The following is a 14,400-nucleotide window of genomic DNA, read 5'->3' on the forward strand; positions in this document are numbered from 1 at the left end:
TAGTTCCTATGAAGCATAAAGACTTTTTGATTGGCACATTCCAGAATATGAGGGAGAAAACCAAGCCCAGATTAAAGCTTTTACATAGTTTCTGAGCTGGATACAACGAAGAAGAATTTGAGACCAGATTTTGCAAGATCCTACATGAATCTGTATTATGGATTTCTACATTTATTTACACACAAACAGTAAGAAATAAATTCAATTAAAGTTAGTCACCTACTCCTGTACGTGACTTGTTTTCTGGTTTGTACTACGCTTGAAAGAATGCACAAGGAGAATAAAAAATGCAATGAAAAACTAACACCAATGGCTATGGGCCAGCATCCCTTCTAGTGAGCTGCTCTTTCCTTGCAGCAGTATCTTCCATATATGTAAACACTTGCTCAAAGGATATATAATCTAAAGTAATGAATCAGGGAGCATCCTGACTTCTGGAAAGGAAAGCTTTGACATGGATTTAAATTCTATTAGTTCAGTGACTTTGAATATCATCAAAAATAGGGCAAGACAAGGATGCCCAGAGCAAACCAAATCCAGATAAACTGTGTGCTAGTAGAGTTTTAACTGGAGTAGAGAGAATAATGACACAAAAAATAGAAAAGGAGGAAATCATGCAGGAAATTCCTAAGAATACAGTAAACAAACTAGTTGCAGTGAACTCTTTTCTACTTTTCACAAGAGAGTATTTTGCATCTTTCTCATAGCACCATCTAACTATTCTGGGTTTTTTTGTGTGTGAGTTAGCTTCATATCAAAAGAAGCATTTTCTTCTAAGCAATTCAGAGCAAGAACTTTATGAATTAAAGAGTATTCCAAATCAACCATTAATTTCATGATTTCAAAGGTATTCTTGCATACCTTCTCAATTTAAATGGAAAATATTTATCAATTGATTTCTAACCCCCCCATACAATAATTCCAATGGAAATACAGTAAGGGTATATTAATTTACAGCAATTAGTAGATCTCTGTAATTATAGTTATTATATTATTGCATATAGTATTCATTAAATCTACTAAAGATTATTTCCACTTTTAGAATAATCTAAGCCTTTTACAAAAAGCGTGGCCATATCAAATACAGCTAATGAAGCATTACACAAGACATCTTTCATGTGGGATTCAAAAAGTACTTGAACAAAGATCATCTTTCACTATGAAAAACAGCAAGAATCATTATTTAACATTCTATGTAACAGAAAAGTGAGGTGCTCCCTGGAAAGGATACAAACCAGCTCTGCTAGCATCACGAAGTAGCTAAACTGGGAATAGAACCCAAAGCTTCTGACATCTAATTCCATGTTGCAGGCACTGGGCTACATTACATCCAGTTATACAAGACAGCACTGACATCAGCAGAAGTACAGTTTATCCCCTCTAGCATTTTAGAATGTCAGTCTCCATAACACTCTCAGTGTTTTTTGTTACAACAGAGCAAGCATTAGATTTAATTGGTATTAATTATAATTATGAAATGTAAACATTTCAGTTTAAGCAGATCAGCTTTTCTTTCCTTACAGTATTTCCAACTTAGCATTGACTAGAAATGATGGGAATTGCGTGTGTGAGAAAAACCTCAGTATCTATGAGTTCCAGTCCTATTTTCGATCCAGAAGTTTCAGAAAAGCATCTGAGTTTTGAATACTTGCTGAGAGCTGGCAGGAAGATAACAGACAATTTTTTCTTACATTTGCTAAACCAGGCACAACATTTTTAAACAAACAAAACTGAAAGCAGATGCTTATCGGATGCTCAGTATTATCAGTTAAATCATAATTTCAGAGAACCAGATGAGTTTGCAGACACCTCTAAGCTTGACATTTGTCCAATGTCTATTCCAGTGTCCTAAATCAAGATGAATTTCTGTGTTATTTTATCTACCTTCAGTGTAGGATTTTATAGGATTTCCATTCTAATGCCACAGAAAGTACCACCCATTACCTTTATAAAGATTCAAATCAATCAAGTAATTGATGAAGAAATGGGGTCAATAGTTAAGGAATCTGACAACCTACTGAAAATTCATCTCAGAATACGACATGAAATGAAGATGTCAAACAATGAGAAATTAAATCACACAAAACTAAATGTGTATGATTAGATACCATAAAGCATAACATTGTAAAGGAAGAGGAGAACAAAAAAACATAACAAAAACGTGGAAAAGTAAGTAATCAATTTGGTTTTGTTCTTTCTAGAATGCAAAAAACCTGAAACACTAAAAAGTGTCAAATAAAGAACTTGTTGTCCCAGGATACCATACATTATTCACACATAAAGATAAAATTTACTGTTACACTGACAAACATATATCAATTTCCACATTCGTAGCCATAACTAGGGCAAATATTTGGAAGAATATGTTTTTCTCTTTCAAATGATAATCCACAATTAAATTGCAATTTTATCTAAACCAGAACTAATCTTCTTCCTAGATCAACTGGGTATTTTTATCATATTCCACTCATCAGAAAGTAGGGTATAGCTCAGCACTGCAGAGGAAACCAGGTACTGTGTTGTCTTTATTTTCTGAGACTGTGGTGAAATGATTTGCTATTCCTTCAGCTGGTTTTAGCTGGGGTGGAGCTAACTTTCTTCACAGCAGCTCCTATGGTGCTGTGCATTGGATATGTGACCAAAACAGTGTAGAGAACACATTCATGTTTTAGCTATTGCTGAAGAGGCTCGCACAGCACCTAGGCCTTCTCTATTTCTAATCCTGAACCTCAGATAGTAGGCTGGGGGTGCGCAAGAAATATGGAGAGGCCAAAGTTAGGACAGCTGGCCAAATCAAACAAAGGGATAACTCAGCACATGACATCATGCTCAGCAGTAAATCTGGGAAAAGAAGAAGGAAGCAGGGGAGAAGTTCAGACTTATGGTGTTTGTCTTCCAAAATCCCAGGTAGAGGTTACATGTGATTTAGTCCTGCTTTCCTGGAAATGTAAAATTAAGAAATGTGTTTTTCTAAATGGAACTTCAAATACTGTGGTCACTAGGATGAGGGAAGGGACAAAAGCCCCTGTACTTTGGCACTGGTGAGGCCACACCTCAAATCCTGTGTTTGGTTTTGGGTCCCTCACACAAGAAAGGCATTGAAGTGCGGGAGCATGTCCAGGGAAGGACAATGAAGCTGGTGAACGGTCTGGAGCACCAATCCTATGAGGAGCATCTCAGGGAGCTGCAGTTGTTTTCCCTGGAGGAAAGGAGGTTCAGGGGGGACATTATGGCTTGCAACAATTACCTGAAAGGAGGCTGTAGTGAGGTGGAGGTTGGTTGCTTCTTCCAGGTAACAAGTGATAGGACAAGTGTGCCAAGGGAGGTTTAGATTGGATATCAGGAAAAATTTCTTCACTGCAATGGTTATCAAGTATTGAAACAGGCTACCCATGGAAGTGGCAGAATCACCAACCCTGGAAGAGTTCCAAAAATTTGTAAATGTTGTGCTAGGGATGCGGTTTAGTAATGGACTGGCAATGTGAGGTTAATGGTTGGATTTGATGATCTCAGAGGTCTTTTCCAACCTTAGTAATTCTATGAAATGGCTGAACAACTTCCTCCTGATGGGAAGCAGGGAAGGAATTACTTATTTTTCACTGCTTGTGCACACAGCTTTTGCTTTCCCTATTAAATTGCCTGTATCTCAAGCCATTAGTTTTCTTTCATTTACCCTTCCATGCCTCTTTTCCTCCCCATGGAAGGGGAGCAAGCAAACACCTGTGGGGTACTTAGCTGCCAAACTGGACTAACCACAGTAGTACTCATGAGAACCAGGGTGTAGTAAGAATTATGGGATCTGTGATATGATTGTGAAAGACATCATGTGGTTAGTGTCTTAGCAAGACCTGGGCAAAATTGAATTATTACAATACTTTGCAAGCTAGATTAAGAAGCATGCTGGAGATCATAATGGCTCAGCAGAAATACAAACACAAACACAAACACACACACACACACAGAGGTATACATTTATATATATATATCTAGAGAGAGAGAGAGTACTGTATCAATCTTGATCTTATTGTTAAACTGTAAGTGAAAATTTCCAATTAAGTAAGTTAGAAAGATAGTATCACTGTCCTGCAGTAACGAAAAGATTTCCACTACAATTTTTTGTTTTAGAAGTTCTGTGGCAAGAAATTTGCTGCTTTAATAGAGTCCAAATACACTTGCAACTAAAAGAAAAATGACATCAAATAAATATATCCATTGAGCTTCATGACTTGGGAGAAAGGTGCAGGAGAATATTAGCTTATTTAACAGTACAATTTAACAGGGACCATTACTTTTGAAACAACCTGTTTTCACTTGTCAAATTATTTATGCAAGATAGCCTTGGGAAATAAAGTACTTAAAAAGGCATTAATTAATAAATTAGTACAACAATCTGAATCATCACTAATAGTAAGTAAACATTCTGCTTGGATTAGTAGATTTGCATAGTTCAATTGTCTTCTCAAACAGTAAATTGTTAAACTGTTCTCCATTTCTATAAGAAATACCATTAAATTCTTAACAATTCTTAATATAGCTGTCTGAAATACAGAACTTACACTGTTTACCCAAAAAGTCTCTACTCTTACAAGGGGAGGGGGGAAAATGTATTCCCTTATACATTTTGTCCAACTCCAAAGACAATGGTGCTGGAAGAAGCAGGTGATGGGGAACACACAGTCTGGGACACAGGACGGAGCAGGACTGTTGTTTTCAACAGCAACTTGCATTTACATTGTCTTGAACTGATGATCAAATTGTACCTTGGATGTCAGCCACTGTCTTCAGACTCTACCCTGGTAAACCACTCTTTTTATGCTTATTTCTGTCTCATACAAACCAAAACATTTAAATCTAAGTAAGTCAGTTCATACGCTCACACTATTGATAAAAGATGCCACTACATCATGTATGTATCTGGACTTTCTCTAATAGAGTCTTTCATTCTAATCTTTTATAAACTTGAAGCTTCATATTCCCTCTGATAAATTTCATTTGTGACGAATTTATTTTTCATTTTGCCCTTGAATAATAATACAAACCCCCACAAAATAATCAATGGGAAATGGGTGAGATCAAGAGAAATATTATCTTTGATAAGTGATGTTCAAAATCTGTATACCATATATTTACAAATATTAACATACATTAGGCACATTAGGAACATAATCTATAGGAATTGTCAGAGGCAACAGATACATAATGCAGCTTACATGATGACTAATTTTGTAAACCACTACACTATTTGCCAGTAATTTTTTTTTTGAGATGTGATTACCTTTCCAGAAGAATTCCTCTAATTTTCTCTTGAAGGGCTCGAGATGCTCTTCAGAAGACTCTCTGCAAACTAACTTCATCTGCTTTTCAGAGGCTACAAAAAGAAATTGAGACACATTTGTGGCATGTCATCTCTCAGAAGCAGAATCCAGCACTGCAGAAGCCTACATTTAAATTAGCCACCTGAACTTTAGAGGAAATAAATATGCACTAAGGAATCTAGGAATTACATTAAAATAAAAAATACTGATACTAGGCTAGCATATCAAATACAAAATTCTATATGGGTTTAAAGAGTGGAATTTGTCTTTAGTAATGACTGTGTCCTAAAACTCCTGCAATGTGCCGAGGCTTTGTTTGTAAAATTAGAAGGAGATTTCACTCAAGGAAATTGTGGCACTACTTTGGAACACAACAGATATCAGACTTTTATTGGCAAAAAACCCCTAGCAAAATAAATGAGGCAGTTATTGTAAGTTTATGACTAAGTTTGAACAGAGTAACAGCTACAGGTTTGTGTTTTTTCCTTTTGTTTAAACAAATATACAGAAAATTGTATGAACCAATATTTAGAAATTATTTTGGATAAATATAAAATGACAAAACTGTAAAAGTAATAGTATACATTTTGAAACAGTAAATGTACATGCTTATTACAGTCATGTAAGGTTGCAATGATTGCAAACCAGTAATTATTTTATAAAACTCTTACATAATTAAATTTGTATAAATTTATACAGAATTCAATTTATATGAATGTGCATTATAATAATAAGCATGTAGCTACAGTAGTATCTACATACATTGTAATACACACTAGAAAGGCATTTTCCCAAGCATATGGTTTTGTTAATACACTGTCTGAAGTATTGAAAGCTTCCTGGATGTTTCCTACAAGCTTTAATAGCACAAGATTTAGAAAAGTTACTCAGACATGTCCCATGTAAATATTTAAGCTACCAAGACTAGGACGAATTTTTTCTAAAGTAAAATAAACAACTTCAATAATTTTTTTTTAGTTGTAATGACGAATGTTAACCTTAATCAGATGACAGAAACTAGAGGGAAATATGGACAAGAAGTACAAATGTATAGAGCATGCAGCAAAAAGGCTGATTTGGGTAGTGAATTCTTAAGAAGAATCCCAACATCCTTAACAAAGAGGTCAACATTCGGCACGAGGGGAGACTAAGAAGGCAGGCACAAAAATGAAGAGAAAGTGAGACAAATGACATAGAATATGTAAGCTGGGGTGCTGATTAAAACTCCAGAAGTTTGAGATGAAGTGAAATGAGAGGAGATACCAGTTTCAAATGCTTAAGTCATCTTGAAATTATGAAAAAGACAGAAGTCAGGTCAATGCTGGCAAACAACTGTAATTTACATTATTGGAAAGCCTTAAAAAGAGATCTTTGGATGATTCCGTGTTGATAATATTTATCTAGATGCTATCTAAAACAAAAATCTATTCGTTTACTTCACAAAGTTCTTGCAGGTAATTGCCAAACAGAACAAAGGGGTCTTTTAGCTTAGGAATCAAGGACAAGGGTGATGAAGTGAAAATTTGTTAATCACAAAAGCTATGTATTTGCCCTATACTCCTTAGTCCTCCTTAAATTGACTGAATTTAGGTTATACTTCCATGAATAACCTATACTTCTGGTCTACAAACAAAACGGTATCCGGGCACCTGAAGATCAACTAATTGTGGTCAGTCAACCGCACTGAAAAATTTGAGTAAAACTTGAATTTACTTGCTAATATTAAAAATAAGACATCTCTCACAGGTGTAGAGTCAATAACTGATGGCAGTCATGAATTTCCAGCTGGAATTGCAGGCTCCAAAATGTTGTATTCCTGCTGAAATCTCTTTGGTTTCACAGAATCATAGAATCAATTGGGTTGGAAAAGACCTCCGAGATCATCAAGTCCAACCCTTGGTCCAACTCCAGTTTCAATCCTTCCTTCAATGATGAAATGTTCTAAGCAGAATAATGATTCCTTGTCCAACACCTATAAGCAAATGGTGGCTGGGACTACCAACCAAATGTACCTTTTAGGCTTAAGAACCTTAGAACATCAAAGTTGCTTGGGATAGCTATGGCAAGAAAGCATGTTCAAAGAGTTCAAAGGAATCACAAATCAGATACAAATAAAGACACATTTTGAAGAGGAAAAAGATTTAATGACAGGACTAAATCAATTTTTTTTATTAACATGGAAGTTTTAATGATACATATTAAAGTCAGTTGTCCTTGTTAAACTATTTTTGCAATAATGATGGTAGGCTGCCTACCATACAAATGCATGACCTACCTCAGTTCTACATGACATAATAAAAAGGTTTTTAGTAACTAGCATTCATTGAATTTCTTGTCATATATATAAGGTTTTTGTTTGGTTCATTTTTTACTTAAAAATTTACTTGAAATACACTGTTAAAAAAAAAAAAAGACCATGTCATGCCAAACATTATCTAAACCCCATAAAATTGTAAAGTCCAGTTCCATTAATTGTTATGATTTTCCTTGCTCAAAGTACTGTAACACAAGTGAGGGAACATTACATCAACTCCTTATATTTTCTTCCCATATTCACTAAAGTAGAAACTTTTCCTCTTTAAAAGAAAATTATGCCAGCGAAGTTTTTATCAGAATGAATCTGAGGTAAAGGATCCTATTATGTGTCCCTCTTTGAAATAAATACTAAAAAGCTGCTTTCTGAAAAATGTCTGAAGGAATTCTGAGGAAGCTGACATCTAGCAGACCACATGTACACTTTCCCTCTCACCATCTCTTTCCAAAATAATCGTTTTTGAAAATAAACAACCTGTTTCAGCATTACTGAGTTCAAACAGATGCAAATTCTCCATTAACATAATAAACTTTTGGTTCTTTTCCTTGGTATTTGCTGTATGTTAGTGAAGTTGAATGTAATATGCTACTTTGAAAACTGTTTATTTTTAAATGAGCTATTGCAAAAAAAAAAAAAGTACAAGTGTGTGACAGTATTTGAAAGCCCTTACAAATTGCTGGATGTACATCATACTTCACCCACTACAAATTTTGGCCACAGAGATGGAAAGCATTAGCAAAACATTAAAACAAAGTTGGAAACTGCTGATTATCAGTTTGCCACTGTCTTCAGATTTAATGCAGTACTTGGCTCAAAAAGTTCTTTAAAAATCCCCAATATAAGTGAAAATATTTACAAAATAGAATGTCTCTCACTTAATGCCTATTGGGCAATAGTCTTTTAAAACTCCACAGACACTTGTAAATCTGTCAAAAGAATCATGGCCCATAAACAAACTTTCACGTAAAGAGCATTTCAGTGTCAATCAGACAGGATTTGGAATTTTTTATGCACCCTTTTTAAAGTAAACGCAAAACCAGAAATAGTTTAATGTCGATAACAGTAAATTACTATTTACTCACCAGAACCCACCAGTAGCATTTACAGGAATCATCCTGACAGCGAAACCAAGTATCAACACCATGAATTCCTATAAACCTGTCACTGACACTATCCCCTATGAGTTATGTTTCTGTGAAAGCTGCTAAACCTCCCCACAGTCCTGTCTGTTCAGAGTCTGGCAGGTTATACGGCCAAGCTGGCTATTTTATTTTGTTATAATGCAGGCGTGTCTTTGACAGAAGAGTTACTACTTGATAATTCTTTTCTAGAACCCTTACCATTTCTCTTTCAAAAAGCTTTTGAAACCATACAGCAAATCAATTCAACATAGTGCTAAACAACCTCAAATTTCTGTATGACAGAATCCATGATTTTTTACAGTGCAGAAGCTTGTTGCACTACTTAGGCCTATGTACCCAAATAAGAACCTAATAAACTTCAGATAAGATGTGTAAATTTAAATTCTTCAGCAAGTGCTATATAAATTTCTTGTGATTTAGTTTCCTTGGTTTTACTTTATTATGTTTTCTTACTTGCAAGCAACTTTGCAAGCTAAACAAAAATTTACAGGAGATGCCTGTTTATCCACTGGACACTGTTGTAGGTCTGGCTATGTTCTCTTGCACTTAGATACCTATTTACTGGAGATATGCACATGAGATTTTAGCTTTGTACAATCCATTATGTTTCTGCTATCTACAGCTCTTGTGCTTATTTATAAACTTGCATGTAAATGTTTCTTTTAAGATACAATTTTAAGTAAATATGCAGAAGGGAAGACATTCATCTTGATTCCTTTGGAGCACACGGTAAAACTTTTGACAGCTTTTAACTGCAAGAGGTTATGCTGCTACTGACTCAGAAAGTTTCAGTGAAAGTATTTTATTTGCCCTTTTGAACATATTTATAATCAGTACACATCTTGATGGCAACACACAAAGGTTCAAGCACTAACACCCCAGCCAGAGCTGGGCTGACTAATGCAAAAGCCTCTGGACAAAGTAAAGAGAGATGGAAATGCCATGAAGCAGAGTGGGAGGTTTTCTGAGACAAAGTAACTGAGAAAAATGTAAGAGAGGATCAGATTGTGGTAGTCCTCCAGTCTCAAGCTTTGATTTTATTGTCCGAAATAAAGGTCAACAATTTAATGTAAAAAAGTGTTAGCACACATACCCACCATTCTAACCTATTACTCACTTTTATAGCTACAGTTCTGTGAAGATATTTTCAGCTAATGTAGAAGAAGAAATGTCTTTCTATGTACAATAATTTTTTCACACATTTATAATTCAATTTTCTTAAAAAAATCATTTCAGAGGATAGAGAAAGTAAACAAAACTTTAAAAAGTCCAATCTTTGTCTGAAACACATTTTCTTTGCAACAATATAGAAACAAGTATTTGTTTAGGTGTTCAAGCTCTCATGTATAAATGAGACAGAAAAAGCATTTCAGTGAGAAGTCCTAAGCTGTGAAAAGTGAAATAATTGAATTAGTGGCACAAAAAACCACCCTGTAAAGATCACCTGTTCTGAAGCCAAGAGTCAGACATCTTGACAATTCTCACAAGTTTGATCAGATATTCTGGCTTTGTCTTTTGAGGGGGCTTTGTTTGTTTATTTTAAGTTTTACAACATTTTGAACTTTTACATTTGCTGATGGCAGGCACAGGAACTTTTAGGCCTATATGAGGCCTATATTAATTTCAACAAACCTAAAAGAAAATTTTTTTGCTCCTTTTTCTGACAAAGGGCATCAACATTTTACATAAATAATTTAAAAATCATTCTCTTAAAATTGTTTCCCAAGAACAAATTTAACAAAATGAATGAAGACTGCTAGTAAAACTAAGTATTTTTCACACCATAGCAACATAACGGAGCCTCTGGTTAATGTATCCCCCCTGAAACGGTAGTTTACATTCAGTGCACCCTTCCATGGTGAAGTATATTGCACATATAAACGATTATAATGACTAAAACCTAATAATTTTCCAGTCAAGTATTTTTAAGATTTCTTTAAGTGATTCCAGCACACATGATTAGTAGAAAATTTTTGTTAAGTGTCAAGATCCAAACATAGAGACCTTCACACATCATTAAGATCTGTCAGAAGTCTAGAACTGTGCACTAGCAGATTCTGCTGAGAAATCAGAACATTTACCTTCTGTCTGAGCAGTACAAAAAACTAGTATTTTGAAATTAAAGAGTCTTGTCTGGCTAATTGAGAGGGAGACAAAATTTTTAAAAAAGAATGAATAATATTTTTATCTGATGAGCTAAGATTTTTACAGTGTTAAGAAACATCCCCCCCAGCCTTTCAAACAGACATTTTATTAGAGCGTACTGGACAGGGAATCAGATAGAATTGCTGAGCAATGGCTGAAAGAGTATGTTTATGAGCTGAAACTACAGAAGTCAGAAAAGTGATCTACTGTTTTCCTCTGTACTGCTGGACCTCTGGTTTTCTGTGCAAGACAGATCATGAAGTTTCACCTAATTAATTCTTCTACCAAGTTCATGGGTTTGGTTCAGCTGGAGCATTCTGCTTAGATTTAAAATCATGTAAATTCATAAACTACCAATACTAGCAAGAACACTTCTCAAAGTACTAACTGGCCTCACTATTACTAACTGTGTCACCCTGTCTGAACTAATCTACTTTCAATCTTTCATATGTAAGCGATCATCTCAATTCGAGAAGAAATCTGCCTTTTCTTTTACTGAATACTTCCTCAGACAGGACAAGCTGATGAGGTCCATAAATATGAACTCATCATTCCTCCCATCACGAGTATTGCACACTCTCCAAACTACATGATTCATTATCCATCGTGCACATAGGTAGGGATAATTCCCCCTGTTCCCAGATGTACACTACCTGCTCTCAGATGTATACTACAGTGACATGTAACTAATGCTTAACATACACACATGTATTTACGCATGTTTATTTATTTATTTATTTTTAAATGGCGAACAGAATAGTGTACAGGAAATTGTAGCTGTGGTATGTTCAAGATTCATTTTAGAATCTTAACATTTGCAGGATGTTTTTTAACAAGAAATTTCCGAGAATTCTTTAGCCAAAGTAAAAAAAAATGTAAAAGAAAAAATTAACAGCATGCCATTGTTAACCAACAGAAAGCTTTCTCCCTGTGTCTTTGTGCACGCACGCAGACATCTGCTTTCAGGGAACAAACTTTTCTAAAACATCATTCCTTTGCTCCTCTATTATATTTCTGAATGTTATTAAAGCCATTCCATACTATCCTTTATTATCACAAGCCAGAAAATCTAATGAAATTTTAAGAAATGATCCACTTAGGAAAATTTCTACAAAAATGTATTCATATATGAATGTTACCAGTGGAACACTGTCAAAAAGTTTGTTTTATTGTAAAATAGAATCCAACACACACATAGGAAATACATTTTTATGCCTGTGTTGGATCTTTCTACATCAAAACAAAACAAAACTAACATCTCTTCCTGCTAAGGCAGAAAGTGGTCAGAAAACTCTGAGAAGGAAAAGAGTGTCAACTCTTGCAAACAAAATAACTTCTCCTTTACAAAGCCATCTTTTGGTCTTTTCCTTATGCCATTCTTCACTGCATCAAAATAGAAAATGTAAATTTTGAACTGTGCAAAAATACAGTGAAACCATGTCCAAAAATCTATGCTTCTTTTATGCGCCTACCTAAAGAAATAACACATGCATCTATTTGCCTCCTCATATTATACAATTGCAAACTTCTACTTGCCTGCACTTCCAAAATTTTAAAGAACATCTAATAACATGAAGAAAATTAAAGTAAGTAATTCCTGTAAATTATCATACAACTTCTCTGCTCCTGCTGGGAAAATTTTTTGAGGACATGTCTGTTAGTCAGACATCTAAGTCCCTCTTTTACATTCACATCAAACATTTCATTTAAATTAGCCTAAGGCTTCAATTGGTTGCATATATTTTAAAAAGGTCTTTGATACTTTTTTGAATACTATTCTCCTGCAAGAAATAAACATTAACCTTTTATTGAGAAATATCTATTGATCCAACAAATTATTTACAAAGTTAACACTTGAACTAATACAATATTTAGAATTTTCATGATGTGATCTCATCATCTTACTATCTCGCAAATCCATCAGTAGACAAAACCTCTCAACATTGTAATCCTTGCTCTCTGATTATTACTGTATCCTGATTATCCTAAAGCTCTAGTCAATAAAACAGATTTATCTAGGCCTGTATTATGTATGAAATAAATTTATGATTCTATCTGATAAATGATAATACATTAAATTAATTTCTCCATCTGTGCATACACAGAAATCCAATAAAACCTGAAGATGTCTCAATTTATTAATTGAAAACAGCAATTATTCTTTAGAACAAAACAAGTCTATAGTTAATTACTGGGGAAAACCTTTCACTTAGTTTGAGGACTCTACTGGAAAACCACATTTAAGAATTTTAAATTAACTTCTTGTGAATAATAATGATTAAACTTTTCTGCCTTAGTATGTTTTTCTGTTGGTACATGTATTCCCTTATAACCCTTGATAAGTCCAGATGTTGTTCAATATGTTAAATCTGGAAAATCAGAGTTTTAGTCTTAAATGAGCATGAACTGATAATTTTTTCTCTTTGCAGTTTCCTCTTTGACTCTTTATAGTAACAGTGGCTGAATAGAGAATGAGTGACCCTTTTCACTTTCCATCCAGTTCTTATTTCTAAATTCTCTTCCATGCTTTGCAATAGAAAGCCATACAGAGCTCCTGGAAAAGGCACTGAAAGAGAGCAACGCAGATGCAACAGTTTAGTCTGGTCTAATCAGCCATGCCAAGACAAGGTTGAGAGACGGGGATGTGACTAGCATGGTGTTTGCTAGTCACAGCCAGTGCACTGGATCTGTTTCGATGAACAAGAATATTTATACATGAATATATACATATACAACTGACTGGGGATCTAGTTTTTCACTTCAACTATCCAACAAATAACTATGGAGCAGAAGGAGCCAGACTTTTCTTAGAAATGCACATCTGAAGAGACAGGAGCAATAGTCACAAATTTCAGCACAGGAAATTCTCAGATGGGAGGAGGAAAAATATTCAAGACAGTGATTCAGCGCTGGAACAGGTGCCCAGAAAATTGCTGGGATCCATCCTGAGATTCAAACCTGAGTTGGCTAAGGACCTGCACACCCTAATCTAAATATGAACTTACTCCTGCTCAAAGACCCTGGACCACAGGACTTCCAAGGTGCATTCCAACCCACCAACCTACGTTTCTCTATGGTTTTCAGATATTTTTAATGGTTCTGTACAAAAAAACAACATGAAAATGGGCAACAGAACATTGTAATTTCTCAACTTTTCACACACATTTACTTGCTTCACTTTTATTCTTCTCATAAGGATTATACAATTTTAAAAAACAGGGTGTCCATAACTTGAGGTTTTGATGAAGTTCTCCTATCTCCTGTTTAAACGGGGAAAAGTTGGATGTAACATACTTACGCAAGATACAGATCTGTCAACAGTTAGGTCAAGAGACACCAAATCTGAAACCACGTCTCCTGGAGTAGTGAAATGCAACTGACTGTTACAGAGGTGATCCATGAGCTCTTGTTTCTATTTTAGATTAAGTTATTTTTTTCTGTTGTGGGTGTGTCAGATGTGATCCATGAGCTCTTGTTTCTATTT

General features: G+C 34.9%; 1 protein-coding gene across 1 annotated transcript in view; it reads right to left on the reverse strand.

Annotated features, from left to right (window-relative positions):
• FMN1 (formin 1) overlaps window positions 1–14,400 on the reverse strand; it is a 134,923-nt gene that overhangs the window by 38,517 nt on the left and 82,006 nt on the right. Inside the window, exon 13 of the mRNA XM_071558058.1 lies at window positions 5,276–5,368. Coding sequence (XP_071414159.1) covers window positions 5,276–5,368 — 93 coding nt within the window. The remainder of the gene's footprint in view (window positions 1–5,275; window positions 5,369–14,400) is intronic.

This window comes from Pithys albifrons, chromosome 6, assembly GCF_047495875.1.
Source record: "Pithys albifrons albifrons isolate INPA30051 chromosome 6, PitAlb_v1, whole genome shotgun sequence".
Lineage (NCBI taxonomy): Eukaryota > Metazoa > Chordata > Aves > Passeriformes > Thamnophilidae > Pithys > Pithys albifrons.